This window comes from Falco peregrinus, chromosome 13, assembly GCF_023634155.1.
Source record: "Falco peregrinus isolate bFalPer1 chromosome 13, bFalPer1.pri, whole genome shotgun sequence".
NCBI lineage: Eukaryota > Metazoa > Chordata > Aves > Falconiformes > Falconidae > Falco > Falco peregrinus.
The window spans coordinates 7,396,863-7,420,392 of NC_073733.1; the positions used below are offsets into that span (position 1 = coordinate 7,396,863).

A 23,530-nucleotide genomic window follows, 5' to 3' on the forward strand; every position below is an offset into this window, starting at 1 on the left:
TGAAATAACTATGTTTATATAGTATGAAGCATGTAAAACAACAAAGGGGACCAATAAAATTTATGGAATTTAACTTTTTGGTACTTAATAGCACCACACACTATTATTTTGAAAAACAAAGAAATTGTTCTGAAGGGGTTCTGAAATCCACTTGTTGAATGCCTGCATTGCTTTTGAGTACTAACTTTTTAATTGCAATAAGGAAACACTTGTTTCTTCTTCAAAAAAGAATTTAAATGTTGTTTAACGTGCATCGTACTGTTGCTTTATGCCGTATATTGAATCTCATGGCTTCCATTTCTTAAACAAATTTTCTTGGTTTTACTCCACTTCTCTGTTTTCTGTGCAGCTTTGATTTGCTCATTTTAAAAGAAGTAGTGCAGAAAATGGCAGGGATAGAAATTACAGAAGAAATGACAATGGAACAATTGGAAGCCATGACTGGTGGAGAACAACTAAAAGCTGAGGTGTGTTTGTGTTAAATTTAATTAATAATAGCTATTGCTTATTAACGGTGGTTTTAAAGACTCTTGATTCCTGAACTATGGCAGCATAACAGAGAAAGTTGTTACTGCTTTCATCAGAGAGCTTCCCTGCACCACTGAGCTTCCAAGCCTTGCAGAAAGACAGCCAAGACAGTCTATGTGTGAGCCTTAATTGTTGTGCTTTCCAGCATCTCATATTAACGATAGAAGCCTTTGTTAGCCAGTGTTACATGACAGACCTGCAACTTGGAGCACCCAGTGAGCTTGTATGTTGTGCAGTCCTGCTGTTTTAGCTCAGCTCTGGGTGTAGCAGCTCCCTGTTTAGTGGAGTAACATCTTAAACTATTTTAACAGCCAAAACTCTTGCAGTCTTGGTGTCAGAGACCTGCTTGAGGCTGACCTAGACTCAGTTCTGTAGGGATTCGAATAGCTATAACCAGAACCAAATTCTGAAATGTCTGTATTGAACAGAGAAGAGACTTTGAGCACATCACAGCAGACCTTGATCTGAAATGCTGGGTCATGATGCCTAAGCCGAAATGTCACTTCATTTCTTCTGTAAAAAGACTAATAGATAGCATGCAAGACTAGTTTCTGATTCTTACATGTGTGCTGCAGTACAGGATTCAGAGAGAGTTTTACCAATGGACAGGAAACTGCAGAAATACTGATGAAGTAACATCAGTCCAGAAGCACACATTGTTTCCAATTTGATGCGCTGTATCCACACTTGGGTAACTTTTTCTGTTCTATGCAGGGTGGCTACTTTGGCCAAATCAGGAATACAAAAAAATCTTCTCAGAGATTGAAGGATGCATTATTGGACCATGATCTTGCCCTTCCACTGTGTCTGCTTATGGCTCAACAGAGAAATGGTGTCATCTTTCAGGAGGGAGGGGAAAAACATCTGAAGCTGGTGGGAAAACTGTATGATCAGGCAAGTAAAAACACATTTATAAGAACCTCTCAATTTCTTTGGTAACTTCTAGCGTATCAGCACAGTATATAAGGATTTGGTGCAGTATATAAGAATTTTCAAAATTAGTTGCAGTGACCTTATTAAAATATACAGATGTATTATATATTATATTGACAAGTGACTTCTAAGTGAAAGATAAAAACATCTTCTGTCATAAAAAAGTTTTAAGCCAGCTATTACAATTTTCTGATCCTAATTTGTTAGAGGACCTTCTTTTTCTTTATTTTTTTAAGGCAACAGCCTGAATACTTTTGCTGAGTTAGGCACTAGGAACTAGTTTTGTTTCATTCTGGTAGAACAGAATGGTCTTAGAGTTTTGCAGGCTATTGTAGGTGGGGAATTTGGGGGATTTTTTTGTGTGTGTGGTGGTTGTTTTTTGTTAGGGCTTGGGAGGGTTCTTTTCTTTTAGGTGCAGGTAGAGTTGAGTCAGTGTGGAGTGACAGAAGTATGTGTCAAGGAGAATTTAGCATCTCTTCTCCCATGAGAAAGTTCTTGCTCTACTGTGTGTTGTGAAATTGTTAAAAAAACAAACCCAAACCCACAACTCCACAAGCTTTCAAGCTCTCCTTAACTTCACTTTTGAACAAAATAATGGCGTTTGCTAACTTTTTGTATCTTTTGCATGTAGTGCCATGACACCCTGGTACAATTTGGTGGGTTTTTAGCATCCAATCTAAGCACAGAGGATTACATTAAGCGAGTGCCTTCTATCGACGTTCTCTGTAATGAGTTTCACACACCTCATGATGCTGCATTTTTCCTCTCAAGACCCATGTATGCACACCATATTTCAGTAAGTAGCTGTTCGCCTTCTTTTAGTGCTGCTGTATTACATGTTACCAATATATGTGTTTGATTCCTGCTGAAGTTTGTTTGCTAAATAAAGCTTGCAGAAGCTTTACGAGTAGAGGTAGAAAGGAGAAGCTGTGGGCTGGAATAGGTTCTTCTTTATCTTCGTAGAAAATATGGGCCCTGTGTCAACTTTCACACAACTGACGGAAGTTGTAGCTAATAAAGTCATCTCTTCCAATGATTTGAGTGATCAGTAGGAGTTCTTTCCCTCCCTGTTCCCCCAAATGTGTAAGTTCTCCTGCAGATCTTTTAGATGGATTTTTGCTGTGGAGGAAAATGTTGCAGCTGCCAAAAGGTGTGGCTGTCTCGGGAAGTGTCAGAATTAAATTTGCCCCTGCATCTAAAATATGAAGTATTGAGAGTAATTTTTACTTGGTGTAGTATAATGTGTTATAATAACAACAGGTAGCAACATCAGTGAAGAAATTTAAATCCGTCCAATATGGATGAATACTAAAAGTTCTGTACAATGTTCTTCAGTGCTTTATGTACATAAATGACATTTTACCCGTGTAAATGTTTCTTATATAGAAAGGTTTTTGAGAGAAGTTAAACTATATTGTAAAAGCCAAATTAATTGTTAGTGTACAAAGATTACAAATTCTTCGTTTTTCTTTTTTTTGATGTACAGTCAAAGTATGATGAACTGAAAAAAGCTGAGAAGGGAAACAAACAGCAGCACAAAGTTCACAAATACATTACATCGTGTGAGCTGGTGATGGCTCCTGTCCATGATGCTGTGATTTCTCTGCACCTTCCCAAGGTTTGGGATGACATCAGTCCTCAGTTTTATGCTACATTCTGGTCTTTGACGATGTATGACCTTGCTGTCCCACATAGTAGCTATGACAGAGAAGTCAATAAACTTAAAGTCCAGATGAAAGCCATAGATGACAATCAGGAAATGGTATGTTTATATCATTTTATGATCCAGTTTAAACTTTCTAACCTTGAAAGACTTGGTTTTTTCCCCTGAAATCTTATATTAAGGCTGTTTACATCTGAGGGCGTTGTGACCAGATTCATCCATTCTGATTTGTCGCATTCACATAATTTGGATTGACTCTTCCTTAGAATTCCCACATTAAAAGTACCACTGACTTCACTAAGCGAAAATTCCTGGAGAATCGGCATTTCAGAAAGCCATCTTTGGCACCTGTATCTGTGGTTTAGCTGTTCACTTTTGCCTTAACTTTAGTCAGCCAGTTATCATAAAATCAGTTGATTACTAAAGCAAAACATGTTTCAGTGCAATACAAAGCTTTTAAAGTATTCTTTAGCATTATCAGGAATTTAACTGCTCTATCTATAGCAAGTGTTAGTATAATACTAAGTAAGTTGAATTGGTCTTTTATAGCCTCCAAATAAAAAGAAAAAAGAAAAAGAACGTTGCACAGCTCTTCAGGACAAGCTCCTTGAAGAAGAGAAGAAGCAGTTGGAGCATGTGCAGAGGGTTCTACAGAGACTGAAACTAGAGAAGGATAATTGGCTTCTGGCAAGTAAGTGTGTGTAGGAGAAACACCCTGGATGTTTTTGTAGTCATCACTGTCCCCAGAACTAGAAGTTCAGCTTGCACTGAATGTTGATTTTAAAATTTGATCACTTTTTATGTTGAGGTCTGTTAGTAAGGTAAACTTTTAATTAAATGTTATGTCTTTGCTGCAAATGACAAGTAGTTGGTTTTCAGGGAGTTTTGTTTGTTTCTTGCAATGTCAAGACCTTTTAAATATTGCACTGATATAGGAAATAAGAGATTGACCAGTTCAGTGGAAAGGTGTAACTGCAAGAAGGCTTGCACTTATTTAACTGCAGTTAGAATGTTGCTAAGTTAGGATAGTTGCCTACATTGCCAGAAATATGTATGTAAACTTTCAGTGAGTAGTTTGAGTTAACTGAGTCCTGGGATTAGGAGCAGTGTGCCAGTATTTGGGCAGTAACATAAACCCTCTTCCAATGACAAGAAAAGTATTGTGCCAGCCGACCAGCACCGTGAAATGAAACAGCATGCAGGTGTTTCGTATGGCAGATATGCAGGAGGAAGAACCAACTTTTTTCTCTGACAAAGCCTCTGTAATGTTTCATGTTGATTGTGAGCTCTCCTAGTATGGTTAATCTGAATTGTTTTTCTCTGGTCAGTTTTCTTCTCTGGAAGAATTTTCAGTTTGTAACTGGAAGTAATTGTTCGTCTGTCCCAAGGAGCCTAGCATAATCCAGTGGAAAAGCCTTTTATTGTCCGACTCATGTAAGATGCAGCCAACTGATTTAATGAAGAAACATTGACAGTTAAATCAAGAAAGGTTATTCGCTATCAATATTTAATGTACTGGTACAGACAGCTAATTAGCTACATGAAATTACTGGTTGAAAAATTGCTACCTGACTGAAGCTTGATCTAGAGTTGACTGATAAATTCGTCTGCTTAAGGAACCAGCCAAAAGTGTGTAGAAAATTGTGTAGGTGTGATCTGTGTGTAAACACATACTCCTGATAATACATTTTTGTGGGGTATGGGGAACAGCTTGTTGTTGGCTCTGGGGTGCTCAGGGTTCAGCTGCAAGAACTTTCCCAGCATTTCATCCAGAGACAAACAACTTTTTCAGCAGTCTCCCCATTGCAAGAAATTATCTGTAATTATACTATGTGAGGAAATTGAACAATACATCCACTGTAGTGATATTATTAATTATTATTTTTAACAGTTAATGTTTAAATTATTTTAAAAGACTAGCTTCTTTTGTATATTCTGACTGGATGCCTACTTGCTTTACTTTTAATCTTTTGAAGTAAACCTTACACACTTGATTTTTCTATGAGCTGTGATTTTCTTAGTTTGTTTTTTTAAGTGTCAAAGGCTTATTATAACCTTTGCGGAGCAGATACTAAAATTGAATAAAGTGAAGATAAAATTTTTAGTTAAGTAAAAGCTGACAGTCCTTTTTTGAGCAAGCTTTATTCCATGAGCATCACAGAATCAAACAAAGTAAATCCTGGGTCTTACAACTTTTGCCCTGCAGCCTGTGCAAGAATCTCGATGCAAAACCACCAGTTACCCTCATGAGGATCGTGACTGTTCTTTCTCAAAGGCATCCATTTGCAGTCTTCAGCTCTGTGCTTTCATCCATATGTTTTATTTTCTTCCTACTTTCCTTTTGTGCTGTCCATCCCTCTCAGCTTGTTTTTATGCTCCTTCTTAACTGGGCAAGAACCTACATGGGACCGGTTTGGGTATGTGTTTGGCTGTTGTGTTGGCTAACCAGTGGTTAGTCAACTGGAATGGGTAACGTCTGAGCATACAGTGTGTTCTTTTATTCAGTGGTAGAATGAAACTTCCACAAAATGTGTGTGTGTTGGGATGGTGGTTTACTGAAGACTGTTCCTCTATTTAAATTCCTGTAATTGTTTGGTTGATTGGAAAAATGATTAAGGGATTATATGTAGACAGTGTGTTCTTCCATTTCTAAGGAGATAGAGCTGACTGTCAGCTCTGTCTAGAAAGGAGAAAACAGGTTTTCCAGAGAAAGAGCAGATGGTGTTCCTTTCGCTAAGGTGCAGAGACTTAGCAGTTGAAGAAGTTTACCCAAGTGTTTTCTGAGCCTGTTATCCCCCACATTGTGTAATAGAAGAGTTTTCCAAATAAGAAATAAAAGATTTGCTGCAACCACCCTCCTACCCTCCCCCCCATCCTTAAACAGCTGGGCTTATTTTGACTTATTTTGAGCGGTGCCAAAGGTGTGTTTGGAATACAGGTGGCCTAAGGCACAAACTTGGGAATATGGATGTATGATACTCAGCTTCATGGGAAAAGAGTAGTTGAGTGTTAACCCATTAATTCTTTTCTTTCTTCCCTTTGTCTCTCAACTTTTTCTCTGAAGAGTCTACCAAAAACGAGACTATCACAAAATTTCTGCAGTTATGTATATTTCCTCGATGCATTTTTTCGGCAATCGATGCCGTTTATTGTGCTCACTTTGTAGAACTGGTGCATCAGCAGAAAACACCCAACTTCTCCACACTTCTCTGCTATGATAGAGTAAGTAGCTAGAACTGTTGTGGGTATGTACTTGATTACTATTATGAGCATGCAAAACTAGTATCCCTCCTGCCTCCCAAAAGAGGTCAACAAAATCATTACCTATGTTTAATTCTAGACTCAAAAGTTCCCTTTTGTACTTCAGATTCTACAAACCAAGGTTTCCTACAGCTTCGGGCTTATTTTCAAGAAATGTTGTTTTTGATCTACCCTAATGAGACTAGCATTTCACAGGAGTTGCATTCAGGTTTTGCAACCTTCCAGTGGTGTACGTTTCTGTGGCCTCATCTAACCCTCCCATTTTGGCCGTATGCACCCTGTTGCTGTAGTATCAGCTTTCTTATACTTGCCCCACACAAACACCATCCTTAGGACCTTTCTGACCCTGGCAAATTGTACTACAGACAGTGGACTAGTTCGTGTTACTGCTGAGACATGGAAAGGGACTCGCATGGCGATGTGGGAAGTACTTTTCATAACAGTAGCAGCCTGATTTTCTGGGTCAAATGCAGCAGCTGGAGGAGGCATTTGTTTGGTTTGTTCTCGCTGTTCATATAGCCATTCTTCTGTGGAGGAAAAAGTTGGAGCACGTAGATGGAAGAATTTTGCAGGATGCATTTGGACCCTGCGGTACCAGCTGACAGTGCTGTTCCGGGGTATCAGAACCAGTCTGGCACTTGGTGCTGTAAGAAGTCAAATCACTAAGTTACTGCATCATCTGGACAGTTATTACTGATTTGACTATGAGCTTTCATTAAAAGGATGTGTATGGGGCTGTATTGTGAAAAAAACTATGAAGGTTGTTTTCACATGAACATTCAGTTTAGATTGTCTGGGTTTTTATTGAGATGGGACATCTGAAGTAGGTATCTGCTTTGATTTCATGGATCCAAATGAGCATTCTTACTCATACATTCAGACCATGTTGTATGTCATAAAAGTAGGCAGTTGCATGAGCTCTATCTGATGAACCTGTGCAGGCCAGGAAAAAAATGCTTTTGCATCAGCTTGGCTAGGTATGTACTTCTGCCTGCTCAAAGAAACGATTAATGTGAAAACAAGACAGTTACGTGCCAATGAAGGCACACTTTAACTATGGAAAACTGTGTCAGCAGCAGCTGTGTGCAGTGCTTAGGTTCTGGGCTAAGTGTGAAGGACAAGTTGGGTAATAAAGTCTTGAAAATAAACTGAGAATATTTTATAAGAGATCTCCTTTATATTCTAGAAATGAGCTTAATGATGGTTTAGATGAGAGAAATTGAAGGTCTTGTTGGTTCTTGTTCCTTTTGTAATTCAATAAAGTCACTGTAACCCTTTATTGTTATTCGCAGGTATTCTCTGACATTATATATACAGTTGCAAGTTGCACTGAAAATGAAGCTAGCAGATACGGCAGGTTTTTATGCTGTATGCTGGAGACTGTGACTAGGTGGCACAGTGACAGAGTCATATATGAAAAGGTATGTGAAGTTACTAAGTTTGCTCATGAGAACATATAATGACCGCTTTTGTAATTTGGCCCAATAAAAATATACTTGGTGAAATCATTAGATTTAAAAACACAGAATTTTTCTGATGGTGTAATCTTTAGAATTGAGTTTCTGTAATTCATGTAATTTGAATAGAAATTATTTTATATAGTATCAAAACATGTAGTCCCCCCCAAAATAATCTTACATTTCTGATTTTCTCATATCTTGAAAATAATTTAGGAAGCATATGGAAACTCTTATAATACTCTTTGCAAAAGCTAAAGTACAAATAATCTTTCCTGTCACCCACAACTAAGATTTTAAGAGAAATAAGCTTTTTAAAAAAGTATGTGTGTAAGTCTTGTGAAGTGTGATTGTGTCTGTCTTTAGCAGAATCAGTGAAGTGCTTCAGTTACATTTTTGCAGAATTATTGTTTTTATGCTTCCCAGTTTTTTTTCTTTTTCTTATATGCACATATAGGAATGTGGCAACTATCCAGGTTTCCTAACTATATTACGGGCAACTGGATTTGATGGTGGAAATAAAGCTGATCAATTGGATTATGAGAATTTTAGACATGTGGTACACAAATGGCACTATAAACTAACTAAGGTAAATAAAGATGCTGAAAAACTTAGGGTTCTGGAAGATTTAATGAAAAAAAAACTTCATTAGATTTAATTTGTGTTCTAGGCTTCTGTGCACTGCCTTGAAACAGGTGAATATACGCATATCAGAAATATCCTGATTGTGCTGACCAAGATCCTTCCATGGTACCCAAAAGTGTTGAACCTGGGCCAAGCCTTGGAAAGAAGAGTACATAAGATATGTCAGGAAGAGAAAGAGAAGAGACCTGATCTATATGCATTGGCTATGGGGTAACAACACCTTACTTTAAGAAAGTGATTAAAGTGGATCATGAAAAGCTTCTAAAGACTCGGAACTGTTACAGTCCTAACGTTTGATTTTTACCTTATCACAGAAGATTTGGTATCCTGCATCTCAGGGCTGGTGGTGTGAATGAAAACGCATTTTGTGCTGGATGTTCACTAATTTTCTTTACAAGACTCTAGTAGAACACTTAAAATAGTAAAGATTTCCACTCACAAGAATACAGCTTAATTTTAGAGAGGTAACGTAGCAGCAAGTAGATAGGAGGGAGAGTAAAACAAAGAACACCAAGGGCTATTGATGCAACACTGCGTAGATTTCTAGAAGTTTGTATGATTTTAAAATGCTTAGTTATATTCTGCATCTTTCTGTGATGAATGCAGACTCATCCACGTATGCTTATGGGGCAAGTCAGGTCAGGTTGCGTGAACAGTTCTGAGTTTTGTCAGTAGGTTGTTTCTTCTGTGTGTTTGGGGGGCGTGTGTGTGGTAGTGGTGGTGAAGAGGGTGTGGAGGTAGGGCTGTTTCTGTGTCTAGTGGTTTTTGTTTGTTATTTTGTTTTCTTTTGAGCTCATCGATAAAGGGGAAAGAAACTGCATATCAGTTGGGAAAAACTGTGAAATAAATAACAGATGAACTGTTAGATTAGATCCTCATTTAAAATTCAACCCGTGTTTTGCTTTTTATTTGTGCATATTTAACAATCTGTGCGACTTGCAGCTATTCTGGGCAGTTGAAAAGTAGGAAGCCTTTCATGATACCTGAAAATGAATTCCACCACAAAGACCCACCTGCCAGGAATGCTGTAGCTGCAACAGTACAAAATGGGCCAGGTGGTGCTGGGATGCCTACATCTCTCACAATAAATACAGTTAGACTGGAAGAAAGCGCTACTGAGGAGACTGGTAAACAAACCTACAATCATTATTTACTTATTTAGTAGAATTCTTCTGACATTACGTGTTACTTTCTCAAAATTTGGCTTATTAAACTGAAAAGAAAAAATCTAAATGCAATGCTATGTAGGGTTAGTGTGTGTTTTTTATTTCTAGTTGGTTTTGGGAGAAGGTACTCTTATTCTGTTAGCTACACATGATCTTACATGAATATACTTAGCTACTTGTTTTATTTTAACCAGTAGGATGTATATTAACTTGTTGAAATAAAGCTATTCTTTTTTTTTTTTTAAACAGATAAACTAAAGGAGAAGTCTCAGGGTGTGGTGAAAGTTATTAATAAAGCTGTCAACGCTGCACCAAAGGTGACAACAAGCAATGGAAACAGTGCTTCTAATAGGTGAGAAAAAATACTCTTAAACATTCTCTGTTTTCTTCCTTCCAAACCGTAGACTTGCACTTGAAACTGACCTGCATTTTCTTTTCTACTTTCAGGTTGCATATAAATTGTTTCAATTTCTTCAAAGTTTAATAATGAGATTATTTCTTCCCAAATATACAGCTGTATTGATCTGACACTGTTGTTAAATGCATTCCATTTTAGCTAAACAAAGATAAATGAGAATATTTGCTTGTTGCTGCTCTGATAAAGAGACATCAGTTCCAAAATCTGAGAGTGACTGCTTCAGGACATTCTGTCAAAGCATCAGAAGTAAAACTTATGTGATAAAACTAGAGCTGGTTTTGTATGCATGCTAATTAGCCTTTTTATTTTTATTGCAGCAAAATTGTTAAAGAGAAGGATGATAAAGAAAAAAGTGGGAAGGAAAAAGAGAAAGAAAAAAAAGACAAGACTCCAGCTGCCGCTCCAGAGATGAAGGCACTTGGGAAGGATGGGAAAGATAAACCAAAGGAAGAAAGGGCAAACAAAGATGATAAAGCAAGAGAGATCAAGGAGAAAACACCAAAATCTGACAAAGAGAAGGAAAAAGTCAAGAAAGAAGAAAAAGCTTCAAAAGAAGAAAAATCCAAGACAGTTGTGACCATCATCGAGTCAAAGTCAACTGCAGAAAAGGAGAGAGAAAAGGAGCCGTCCAGAGAAAGAGATGTAGCGAAGGAAATTAAATCCAAGGAAAATGCTAAAGGAGGAGAAAAGGTGCCAGTAGCTGGGTCCTTGAAGTCACCTGTTCCCAGATCAGAAACATCAGAATCTGAAAGGGGTAAGTTTGTGTATGTGATTTCTGTTCTTGTCTAAAAAACTAGAATGTGTTGCTGGAAAATCACTGAATATCAAAAAATGCTAGAGACGGTGAGGAAGAGTTGCTACATGATTGCTAGCCTTTTGGCATTGGCTTTTAAATAGTTGGGTACTAAAGTAGGTAGTCAAGATATCTCCAAAAGGCAGGCTGTGAATGTGTGAACTTTGCTTCTTCAGTGAATGCTCATTTTCATAAAGCCTATTATTTTTTAGTATGAGTCTAAATGGTCTTTTATTAAAGTGTATTTGTATAACTGGCCTTGCAAGTTTTGCAAAAAATTAATGCAAAAACCCCAATGAGAGTTTCATCATAACCTTTGAATTTTGAAAGAAAAGAGGGGATGTGAAAGGCGTAGGCCTTTTATAAAGGTTACTATATCCTTCTTAAGGACACAGTCCCTTCTTATATTAAGGGTGAACAAATCCTTAATGTTGATATTTTAAGTTCTTGTAATCTGAGGCTGTTGTTGAGTTTTATACTTGCTCTGCATAAGGCTTGACATTTTCAGGGTCTTCATAGCAACTCAAATTCAGATACAGACTTAATCAAAATGGGAGTTTGAAACAAGCATAATTTTGCAGCAGTTTTTTTACATTACACTTTTCCTGCAAACTTTCATAAAGAGCGTCAGTGCTGTCATGTTGGTAATTCTAGATAGCTTAAACACTAAATTTTTATAGTGGTATAATTTGAATTCTAGCTTAAATTATTTTGGTACTTCAGAAAACCACATTATTAGATTATCCCCTTTGAAATGTGTTTTAATAAGGCTATTGTTCTTTTCTTTCCTCAGAACAAAAACGCCGTAAAGTTGATACACATTCTTCTCCATCACATTCCTCAACAGTAAAGGTTAGTATAGCCTGAGGAAGGCAGCACCCATGTTAGGCTCACAAGTTTGGGATGCCAATGTTCGACTTCCTTCAAGTTTTGTGCCAAGTATACACTGGAACCACTGGAGGTTTTATGTTGCATTAGAAAATGCATTCCTTTTCTTTATTGGCGGACTGTCTTTTTTTCTATAAAAATATTTTTAATTAACCAAAATAATGCTTCAAGGACCTAGCACAAATTTTGTAAATAGTGTTTGGAAATGGCAAGAGAATTTTTACACAGAAGTGCCTCATTGTTTTAAGCAGTCAGTTTTTTTGGAGTGCAATGGTAGCTACAAGCAAATGAGTCTTTGCAGCAGAGTGGAGCATATTTTTCTGCACTTCTATTGAAGAATCTATAGCACTGAAGATTCCTGGATGATACGGGATGTACAATACCTCTGAATTCATCAGGCTTCTTGATGAGCATCATACCGATATGTGCCTTCTAAGGAGGAGTCTTGAAAGGAGTTCCATTTTAAAGTCTCCTTGGTGATCAGTTCTCCTGTAGTTGTGTATAATCAGTGCGCATGCAGCTTCTGTTGTACCTTCCCTTCGAGGTTTGTTTATTTCCAATGGGTTCCCACCGTGTTGAGCCCTGCGTTACGATAAAACCAGATGTGGCAACCAAGCCTACTACCCAGCAAAGAGAAACCCCAAGCATTCAAGCGCAGCACAAAACCATGGGCGTAGCCTACTTGAAGACTCAGGGTAGCCATTCCTTGCTCCATATTTATTTTATTTGTAAACCATCTATGTTCATGGAATCTTTGAATTTGCAGTACGTTGAACATTTAAAACTGTAAGTTACTAATACTTCATCAAGAGCACTGTGATGGATTATGTGGGCCTTTAAACTTCACCATCTTACCAACTTTAGAACAAGCTTTTCTTTTTTTCCTGTTTTTTTCCAAAAGTACATCTTTTTCTCTATGTAAGATATACTTGAAAGATTTAGGCTAATTTTGGAGAACTCTGATAGATGTTACTAGTTTTGAGTAAGCAGGTGACTGATAAGTAATCAAAATGATTTAAGTTTTTCTTGCCTGGTTTTTATAAATGGCAATCTAAAGTCATTCTAGAGTTACTTCTACCACGTTTAGCTGAAAGTGGAGAAGATACAGGTTTAAAATATTTTTAAACCTGATTCACCTGTGGCTTAGCTGTATGTAGAATTAAGACTATTTTTTCTTTAGATTTTGTCTTGGTGGGAGAATTTTTTATTTTTTTTTCACTGTTTAATGAAGAATTAGATATAAACACATTTTGTAGTTTACTTAATTGGGTCTAAAGCATAGCTATGACTGTGTCTTTTTTTTTTTTCCCCCTTCCTTCTTTCTTTTTAAAAAATATTTCAGTTCCTAGCTTTATTCAGTGTACAGTATTAACATAAGATTTATTCCAGAAGGAGTAGCTGTTTTTTGGTTCAAGGGTACGGCCATGCTTCCCAAAGTTCCTCTGGTTTCTGAAAACTATTCCAGCTTACGTGTCATCTCCATTCATTTTCTACAGGACAACCTCAACGAACTCAAGGACTCTTCAGCAAAGGTTTGAATCTTTTAGACACCACCAAAGTTTACTTTCATGTTTTGTTGCAGAGAGAACTTAACTTTTGGTCTTGTGGCAAACCCCATCAATTTCATTCCTGTAAATGCTAGTGTAGTAACAGGGATTTTTGCAGTCTGCGATATAGAACCTCTGTACGTAAGAGAGGGATAGCTACGTGGAAGCAACACAATGAAAATCCCCCGAGTTTACTATTTTGTAAATGATCTTATGAGATTTTATGGGTTAGTATTTTTTCTGATCCTGTCTGAAATGCGTAAAGTTATAGAAAAGTCCTTTTCTATAAATAGCCATTTATTTGGCTGAAGACATAACAGAATAGTTACAATAGTTCTTTGGTACCACTTAAAAAACAGTAGTTATTTAAAAACAAAAACATTAGAGACTTATCTCTGGAATATTAGTACTCTTTTCCCTTACTACTGTTGTATTTATGGCTGTATTTCTAAGCATCACAGACAAGCACCTAGATGATCATTTTTGTATGTTTGATTCCTGTAAACATGCTTAAGATTCAGTATCTAGGAGAACGTATGCTGAAGAATGCTTTCAAGAGTTCATAGAATCATAGAATACCAGGTTGGAAGGGACCTAAAGGATAATCTGGTCCAACTTTTCTTGGCAAAAGCACGATCTGGACAAGACTGCCCAGCACCCTGTCCAGCTGAGTCTTAAAAGTGTACAATGTTGGGGAATCCACCACTTCCCTGGGGCAATTATTCTCATAGCTGATTGTTCTCACTGTTAAAAATTGTTGTCTTGTGTCCAGTAAGAATCTCTCCAGGAGTAACTTGTACCCCTTACCCCTTGTCTTTTTCATGTGACTCCTTGTAGAAAGGGAATCTCCGTCTGCTTTGCACCCACCCTTTCAATACCGGAACATGGTGATAAGGTCTCCCCTAAGCCTTCTTTTCTCAAGGCTGAACAAACCCAGTTCTCTCAGCCTTTCCTCTATGGCAGGCTTCCCAGCCCTCTGACCGTCTTTGTGGCCCCTCCCAGGACCCTCTCCAGCCTGTCCGTACCTTTTTTGCATAGCAGGGACCAAAACTGGACACAGAATTCCAGGGGTGGCCTGACAGGCGCAGAGTGGAGTGGGGTGTGAGTTGAATGACATTTTGGAATACTGTATTCTAGAAGGTTCTGCAACTATTCTGTTGCTTTTTTTAAAAACTCAACTGCTTGCATAGTAACAACAGATACTGCAAACTTGCTAATATATTAGGGTGTGTGGCTAATAGGAAATGGATCAAGTCTTCTGAAGGTGCTGCTAAGGTTTTTGATTACGCAGTCAGTATCAACATGTAATTAAATAGCACAGACATTTATCACTTGGAAAATGCTGACCATTTGGACTTTCTGGATAACTTAACAGGTTCATCTAGACATTCACTTAATTTAAAAATGCTTGATAGGTTAACACTTCCTATTCTGTATTTACACTGCTGTTTTACTTGTAGCTCTCTTTGCATAAACAAAGTGTGCAGAACGCTTTATATGTTTTAATTCAAAATAGCTCTGATTTTATAGTGGATGCTTGCTGATCAAGTTTTTTAATTGAATCTTCCCAGTACCAACCATACCCGCTTATAGGGAGCATATATATAGGAAGCATCCTTTGATTCTTAATAATATCTATAGATTGAATCTACGTACTTTCAAAAAAAGATTTATGAATAAGTGTCATGACACCTCGTATATTTTTTGAAATCAGAAAACTGTATTTGTCTTGAGTTCACATCTATCTGAAGTGTGGTGTATCTGAAGTCTATATAATCTTGCTTTTTCCTCCCTTACTGTATTAGTCAAGGTTCAACTGGTTAATTGAACTTCACTCAAGTTTTCATTAGTTATTTAAAACTATTTTAGTTTTTAACACATTGTTGTGGTAATCAAGCAGACAGTGGAGGTGTTTGTAATTAAATGATCAATGAACAACTTTATTTTTCTAGTCACTTTGAAAAGTTAAAATTTAGAATTACTGTGATGTGTTTGTATGGATTTAGCAGGAAGTGCGTTGCAGTTGTGTGACTTTTCCATGGATTTATTGTTTAAGTGCTTGAGCAATGTCCAACCCTTTCCTTCTTCTAAATGCTGTTTTCTGTTCTTTCTCACTTAATGAATTAATTTTCATTCTTCAGTGCCATTCTAACAGACCTAAGGCACTTGTTGTCAATGTTCCCTATACATGGTATAAGACAAGTTAAATGCTTTTCTTTGCTGCCATGGACTTGTTTGGGGAAAGGATGAGCTATTCAGAAGCCTGTAAGATTGATGAGTTCAGCTCCCGCTGTAAGATAGCAGAAGTCTAGTGCTGTTGTATGCTTACAGGCTTTCTTTGTTGCTGCCTTTGCCTAACTTACGGGGCCAGACCATTGAAATGTTGGTTTACATTGCAGGTTATAAAAGAAATGGTGCCAGACTTGAGTTAGGTTTGTGTTTATTCTTGCTTTAGCCTTTCCCTGCATACAGCAGGGCCCCAAATTTGACGTTGTTTCTGTTAGCAGCATTTCTAGAAGCAAGTTGATAAAGCTTAATGAGGTAATTCCAGCCTTCACTTGTGAAGGGCAGTGGGAAGGATGGAGTTTTCCAAAACTCTGCATTGGGATGGTAGAAGAGCAGAGTAATCTGTCAGGAACAGCCGTGTGAACTCAAGAAATGGAATAGGAGAAAGCAGAGCTACATGTTGGCTTTCTCACATGGAAAGTGTCTCTGGGACACAACTGAATGGGGCTACATAGAAAAAACCCCGTATTTGCAAGTCACTGTTAATGGTTGACAGCAAAAAAGGGAGCAAGGATAAATTTCTTGTGGAATGGCAATGTAGGAAATCAAACAAGGAAAAGGGAGTGAGGGAAAAGAGCAGAAAGAAAAGTAGTGAAAGGAGTATTGAAGGTTCAGTCTCTGGCCTAGGAGGATAATAAAATTCCAGTTCAAGTAATAAAAGGAAAAAGAGACCTAATCTTGTCAGTGTGACTTTTAACATAGGACTAGTTACATCAGGTTTTGGTAAGTTAAACATTGACCAGAACTGGAGGAGGACAGACTTAATTTAATGAAAAGAATGAAATTATTTGAAACAATACTTGCTTTTGTTCAAGTGATTTCTAGATTGTTCTAAACTAATTTTCTACTTAGCTCTCTCTTTTGGTGTCTTTTTAAGTAAGATGTCTAAAAAGAAATGCAGAGAACAGTTTAGTTAGAAGATGCTTTTTTCCCCCCCAAACAAAATTAATAGCTTATGGAACTGGGGAAGGATTAAAATATACTGATTTAAATCTGTGTGTTGCTGTAACTTAAAGTAATATATGAAATACTAGGGAAAGGTTTTTAAATTAAGATATGCTTTTATTGGTATTTTATGGAAAATATTTCTTAAAGATTGAACTGTATAATTGTATTAAAGATAGGATTAGTTACTGTAATGTATTGGGGTTTATATAATACATGTGCTATCTTTATATGTATACACGCAGTAGCATGTAAACTTTGTCAAGTGTTACACTTGAAATTACTGTGACTTATTTCCTCTTCTCCTGCCCTGCAGCCCCAGTTTATATTAGGAATATTCAGTTTTGTGAAACTAGTATATAGTTGCTTAGAAGAGAGTGGAATAACAGTCTAGAACACATTACAGAGCAAAACCAATTCTATGTTCAGCTGCTTTTATCATTTGAAGTTTAGGCTTAAGATGGAGATTTGTATTATTTTAGGTGAAAAAACCCATTATTCAGAGTCTTAAATACTTCGTGGATTAAGATTATTCTTTAAAAATTAATTAGAATCTGTTTAAGCAGTTGATTCCATTCATTCATTCCAGGCAAGATTGCAAGTGGTTAAGTCAGTCCAGGAATCTGCATATCCTGTTTCAACAGTACCGCTGTCAGATTTGTTCTGATGTTTCAAACAATACTGGTAGACAATGTTGTGTGTATTTAATATGTGTTTCAGTTAGGAGAAGATGTTCTTGAATAGCCAGCGTTGAGAAAACAGAGCTATAGGTTAAATTATAGATCACAAGTTTGAAAGTGTCTTCAATCACTTTTTTTCCTAGTTGAAGTATTAAATGTTTAATTTTGCTCTTTGAGCTAGATCTGTTATGTTAGAGTAAGACTTCTTATTTACATATCTAGGAGTACATATTAATATTTGGTGATATTGCCTTAATTTAACAGCACTACATTAACCACACTACTCCAACACTGTCCAAGAGTAAGGAGAGAGAAGTGGACAAGAAAGATTTGGACAAGTCAAGGGAAAGATCCAGAGAGAGAGAGAAGAAAGATGACAAGGACAGGAAAGATCGGAAAAGGGTTGGTAGAATTTTTATGAACTAGTTCAGAAAGTTGGTATATGCTTGGAAAGCTTTCTGTTCAAAGCCCTTGCGGTAATAATTGGTTGTGCAGCCCAGCCATGCAGAAGTGATCCATATCAGGGTTGTTTTTCTTTTATTCCGTTACTTCTTCAAAGGTCGGTTTGCAGTAATGTACTCAAAACTTTTTCCCTTCAGAACCGATCTCAAGAAATTTGATGCAGGATGTAATGCCTCAGTTACATTTTAAGCATTCAAAAATCAGTTCTCCAAAACAATATTATAAGCAGGTGCTACTTCAGGAGTATGTTTTAATCTGCTAATATCTGCGTAATTGTATTTGGTGCCAGGATCATTCAAACAGTGACCGAGAGGTACCACAGGATTCTACTAAACGACGCAAAGAGGAAAATGGGACAAGTATGTATTTTATTTTGTGTGTGTGTGTATTAGGCTTTTACTTGTTGCTGTGAATTGCAACTTTCTCCTTGTGTTTTTAGCTGGTTCTTCAAAACATAGTAAAAGCGAAAGTCCTTCTGATTCCCCTCGCTTAAATGAAAAGGAGAAGGAGAAGAGTAAGTCAAAATCTTCAGGAAAAGAGAAAGGTGATTCAATTAAAGCAGAAAAGATGGAGAAGAGCTCCTCTGGTAGCAAAAAGGTAAAGTAAGCTATTATGGTTTTGTTGTTGTTGACAGAACAAGTCAATTACTTTTTCCTAAATTTGATTGCTGCTTTAATGGCCTAAATTAAAAAGATATGCTGTGAATGTGTAGGAGAACTCTTGGAAATTCTGGTATCTTGTAGCTCTGAATATTTCAGCAGTCATTCCTGTAAGGATAAGTAAATTGGAAGAATAGTTCATCTTGGCAGTAGGTAGGAAAATGCAGAACCTTATGCTGTAGTTTTTTGAATAATCTAGAATATTTGCAGATTGGTTTGCTGAGTAAATATGTGAAAGCAGGCTTAATTTACATATAAACTAGGCTACTTGTATTCAGGTTTTCAAGTGCATGTCAACATGTTTGGGGTGTTTTTTGTGAAAACAGGTATGTTGTAGTCGTATGTGTAAAATAACAGTAGTTCCCAGTTGTAACTCTTCAGTGAAGGTAACTGCCATAGAACTGTAAGACAAAGTTAGAATAATCTTAGAAATCACAGAAGCAGATTACTGTCATTCTATTTTTAGGTTTTTTAGCTGTGGCCACTTGTAATTTTAAATACACGTAATCCTTCTAATCTGACTGTACAGTGTATGTTATAATAAACTATTTCCCATATGTGCATTTTTTTAAAGGAATCAAGACATGATAAAGAAAAAACTGAAAAGAAGGAAAAACGAGACAGTACTGGAGGGAAGGAGGAAAAGAAACAATATCCTTTTACACATTAGCATTTCAGAAAAAAACAGAAAATAAGCTTCCTGTTATCATATGTAGTAAAATAATTTTTTTTTTCTTAACACTGAATCTACTCATAAATCTTCAGACAAGCATAGATAATGAAGTTTGTTCCAGCCAAGGTAAAAAAATTGTGATGATTTCCTATTTTTGACTTGGTATCTCCCAGGGCTTCTATTTGGTAAAGGATATAAAACAAAACAGCCTGAGTGTGAAAGGGCTGAACTTAACTCATCCAGGGTGATTTTTTCAGTTGTTCTGGGGGGGTTTTTTTTGAGTCAGGGTCACTGTGGTGGTGTGTGTTGGTTGGGTGTTTTTGTTGGGTTTTTCCTCTCCTTCCCCCATAATGATTGTACAGGTGCTCAACTTCTTTTGGGAAAGAAAAGGAAGGGGGGGGGGGGGGGGAAAGAAAAAAAAAGGTGGGGGGTGTCAGCAATGTTGCATGTTTGGCACTTTTTCCAAGAAAGGTTGCTGTACAAAAACAACGGCGAATCTGTGTGATCCTGACAGCCATCAGTCTGTTGATAATCTACCTGTTAATTAAGAATATCTCAACTAATATGTTGTAAACTCTAGTTTTGTATCCTTTTCTTTGATCTTTAACAAAAGCGCTAGCTTTTAAACCAAAGTGCTACATAGTGTAGTAAGTCAGTTCATTATCTCTGCTTAATCTTTTATCTGATCAGATTTGAGAAGGAGGAAGCCAAAGGAAAAGTTTTACATGGAGACATTGACTATCTGCAGAAAGAAAAGCAACTTCAGAGTATTTTGAGTAACCCATCTTCAACCTGGAGCTTTCAGAACAATGAATTGTTCTTTGAAGCTAACAGAGGGTTTTTTTCCAGACCTATGTAAACTTATGGGTATTTAAATTTAGTTCTAGGGATATGAGAGTGGGGTTTTTTTCTCCTCTTTGCATGTAGCCATTTTAAAAGTCTCGGAATGTTTCATTTTCAGTGATGTGGGAAGGAAAGTGCCCCAGTGAACTTAAAACTAGTTCACCTGAACTACCCAACTTGAGCCGTACACCACTACCAATCCTTCTGCATAAAGCAGCGGACAATTTTACATTTTAGAAAGTGTGTATATGTTGGGTAAACATGAAAATAACCGATAGTGTTCAACAGATGTTGAAGAATATGGCTTCTCTCTCTTTTTGCAAATTGTCCAAGTGCTTTATAATTCTTAGGTTTGTTCTCCTGTTTACAATTGATGAACTGTTCCAGTTAAAAATTTGTGGGTTCTGTGAGCACTCAGAAGTGATGATAAGCTGAAGTGAAGTAGAAACAATTTTTTGATTCGGTCACATTTTTTGCAGCTTGAGATTATTTGCTTGCATAGAGTAGTTCTGTTCTGACTACTGAACTACATATAAGGCAGGTGGTTTTCCTTTTTTATCAGACAAACCAATACCGTTACAGAGAGGGGGGAAGACTGTTTTTAAATACGCAAGTCCTTTGTCTCAGATTTCGAAGAGGCTGAAAACTTACCTTGTTTTCATTGACTGTCTTGCTGATCTAGAAAGTGCCCACTACTTTTTCAGACGTGATTTGTTATGAATCCCATTTAAAGGTGGGGGGAGGGGAATTTTTGCTGTGAGGGTGGTCAAAAACTAAGTTTGCCCACGGAGGTGATGTGGGCTGCCAAGCTTAGGGTACCCAAAACTGATCTTGGCAGGCCACAGCCCTGAGCAACCTGCTCTACTTAGTTCTGCCTTTTTCAGCAGATTTGGACTCAACAGTCTTCTGAGATTCCTTCTGAACCTCATTGTTTTTGTGAATCAATTATATGGGTGTCGTGTTTGAAAATACTTGAAAGTTTTGACATATAATATCACCTTAAGTGATACTTATTGGCTGCGGACTCAAATGAACATTACTTCTTTTAGTGGCTGTACTTGCTTTAGGTGTGAGAGAGACACCGTGACACAAGTCCCAAGTTCTTCTGTTTGCCTCTAACCTTAAACCAACAGGGACCAAATCTGAAAGGTGTAAAGACATAGCTGTTGGGAATTCTTCTCAAGAGGCCCTGAGGATTATAGGATGGCTTATAGAACGCTTACAGGGGAGTGTTTAGATGAGGTCCAGCAAAACAGAAAACAAAATTTTGAGGTTCTGAAATCTTCTGGTCATCTGGAAGTGCCTTCTGAAAGTCTCCACACATGGATTGTGGCCTCAAAAGACCAAATGGGAGCATTGTTGGAAAAAGGGTCTCAAGTTCCCATTTGGTGACACTGCTTGAAGCGGAGGGCAGATGTGTGGAGGGGTTTTTGGGTAATAAAGCTCATGCCGATACTCTGCCCTCCTTGGAGGGTGTTGGTAAAAAAAAAAAAAGGATATGAGTTTCGGGTTATTGCTTCTTAGTACTGTTTCTTTTTGGTTTATTTTCTTGAAATAATAGAAGATGCTTCTGTGAATAACTTCCAAACTGAAAATTTATGAGCATTTTTTGGAGGGCATTTCAAGGAATTTTTTTACTCTGTCCTTCATAGCCATTCACTGTGGATGGATCCCAGGGGTTCCCCTCACCCCATTTCTTTAAATGTTACTTTTTGGAAAAAAGAGGGGAAAAAAAAAAGGTCATCTTGGTAGGTGAAGTTCACTACTGAGGACTTGCAGCTTTAATAATAAAATGTAAAGTTTTTATCTTGATCAGCAGTTCAATGTAAAGTAACGATTGCCATCAATTAAAAAAGCAGAACTGCATTTTTACGAATGCATCATCATCATTTAAGCAACAAGTGCTTAAGTAAATGTCAGTTGCACAGTAAAAACCTACCACTGGCTGTGCAGTGTGGCTAAACTGGAGCATCTGGCCTCGAGTACTGACCGCACCCCATCATCTGTGTAGTGAAGTATGAAAAAATCCTTTTATACAGCGACATGGTTGTGGAATCTAATCCTGTGCTTCTGCTTGTTAAATCTTTTAGAACATTCTTCCTAATGTAAAATGTCTTACTGACTACATTTATTTCTTGCCTAATGTAGAGATAGTAACATTTTGAGAGGGTTGTACTTCCTGAAATAAGCGACTACTTTTATCTTTACATTAGTGTTCCGCTACTTACTATGCAGTGCTCACATTAAATACAGTTCTTGCTGTAGATTAAACTAGAGTTAGGGAATGACTGACTCATTAAAATAGTTCCATTTTTCCCCCTCATTCTTTGAAATAAAATGCTAAGCTGTGAGATCAGTATTCATTTGAACTACATCTAATTTCAATTATGTATACCTTTGTTGCAGGTGAGATTGAAATGGGAAGATATCCAGCTGTGACCAGAAATGTATTTTCCAGAGTATAGATTGCACAGAAAATTTGTGAATGAAGAGGACCCATCTGCATCTCCTTAAATTATTCAGTTTCTCTGCTTTTATTTCCCCATGCTGAGGATTTAATTTGTTGTACATTACTGTATTTTTAACTTGTTGCTTAGTTTCTTACACATTTTATTTTCAGTACCTGGCTGAAAGTGTTACCTATTCCATATTTTAGCACAATGTGCTGCAAACAAACAGTTGCCATAGTGCAAAATGAGGTTTTCATGTGTACAGAGTTCCACTTTAGGATGTCAAAAATACTGCCTGAGTTTAGTAAATTCTTTCAATCTGAAATGCATTCTTTTAGATGTTTGAAAACCACAAATAAACAGTTATTGAACCTTTTTGGATTTACCTCATTTAAACTCAGTTTTTATTTATTACTTGGCCTGTTTTTAATATCAGTAACTAAAAAAAAATAAAGTCAAGTGGGAGCACTGTTTTCATGCAATGCTTAGGGATTATTTGTATATTGTGTACAACGTTGACTTGTTTAAAGAAAAAAGAATGAACCCTATCCCTTCCATCCCCACCTAAACCTGTGCTCAGTTGTCCCTTGCCACACCTTTTGTTTGTCATGTTGTTTTTAGATTGATTGGAAATGCTCTCTTCAAAACTGAAATAAATTAAGTTTCAATTACAGCTACAGGAGCTTTGTATTGCTGAACTTTAGTCTGAAAAGGTTTCACAATGACATTTTTAAAAAAAAAAAAAAAAAAGGAATTTTTTTATCTGCTGAATTCTACCAGTGTAACCTTTTTTCTAAATAAACAATAGTTTTCTCAATGGGTCGTAAATCATTCTCTGTGTGTTCTCTGTGTGGTCACTTTATTGCTTTTTGTATCTGCTATGAAAATGTGATGTGAGTTGGAATTGCGGGAGGGTGGTTTTGCTTACGGTGCTCTGTACCTGCTGGCTGAGCAGATGCAGAGGGTTCGTTGCATGGCGCGGTGCCTGCTGTAAGGGGATGGGTGTGCGCCGTGGTTTGGAGAGGCTCAGGGGTTTTGCCTTCCTGCCTTCAGTCAGTTTTACATCTTCCGAGGCATTTGTCCCTCATCCAAAGCTCATTGAAGTCTCTGGCAACCAACCCCCCATTTCCTGACTTAGGCAAGTTAGACTGCCTTAGAGGGTCTCAAAAAAATTTCTTGGTTTAGTTTGACCAGTTTAATGCCTGACAAGAAAGGGGATGCTGCCTTTCTTCT

The 23,530-nt window shown here is 37.2% G+C and overlaps 1 protein-coding gene across 5 annotated transcripts in view; it reads left to right on the top strand.

The window, feature by feature from the left end:
* Positions 1–23,125, top strand: part of THOC2 (THO complex subunit 2) — a 55,579-nt gene extending 32,454 nt beyond the window's left edge. For 2 of the 5 annotated variants that reach the window (XM_055817815.1, XM_055817816.1), the window contains 20 exons: positions 350–467; positions 1,243–1,422; positions 2,093–2,257; positions 2,948–3,223; positions 3,674–3,815; positions 6,189–6,346; positions 7,678–7,806; positions 8,300–8,431; positions 8,513–8,697; positions 9,430–9,614; positions 9,903–10,005; positions 10,389–10,825; positions 11,658–11,716; positions 13,249–13,284; positions 17,475–17,612; positions 17,962–18,031; positions 18,112–18,269; positions 18,906–18,982; positions 19,083–19,130; positions 22,254–23,125. In XM_055817815.1, coding sequence (XP_055673790.1) covers positions 350–467; positions 1,243–1,422; positions 2,093–2,257; positions 2,948–3,223; positions 3,674–3,815; positions 6,189–6,346; positions 7,678–7,806; positions 8,300–8,431; positions 8,513–8,697; positions 9,430–9,614; positions 9,903–10,005; positions 10,389–10,825; positions 11,658–11,716; positions 13,249–13,284; positions 17,475–17,612; positions 17,962–18,031; positions 18,112–18,269; positions 18,906–18,982; positions 19,083–19,110 — 2,776 coding nt within the window. In that variant the 3' untranslated portion in view covers positions 19,111–19,130; positions 22,254–23,125. Of the gene's footprint in view, positions 1–349; positions 468–1,242; positions 1,423–2,092; positions 2,258–2,947; positions 3,224–3,673; positions 3,816–6,188; positions 6,347–7,677; positions 7,807–8,299; positions 8,432–8,512; positions 8,698–9,429; positions 9,615–9,902; positions 10,006–10,388; positions 10,826–11,657; positions 12,448–13,141; positions 13,285–17,474; positions 17,613–17,961; positions 18,032–18,111; positions 18,270–18,905; positions 18,983–19,082; positions 19,131–22,253 lie in introns of those variants that run through there. The other 3 variants (XR_008749639.1, XR_008749640.1, XM_055817817.1) reach the window with 2 other exon arrangements.
* The last annotated feature ends 405 nt before the right edge of the window (positions 23,126–23,530 follow it).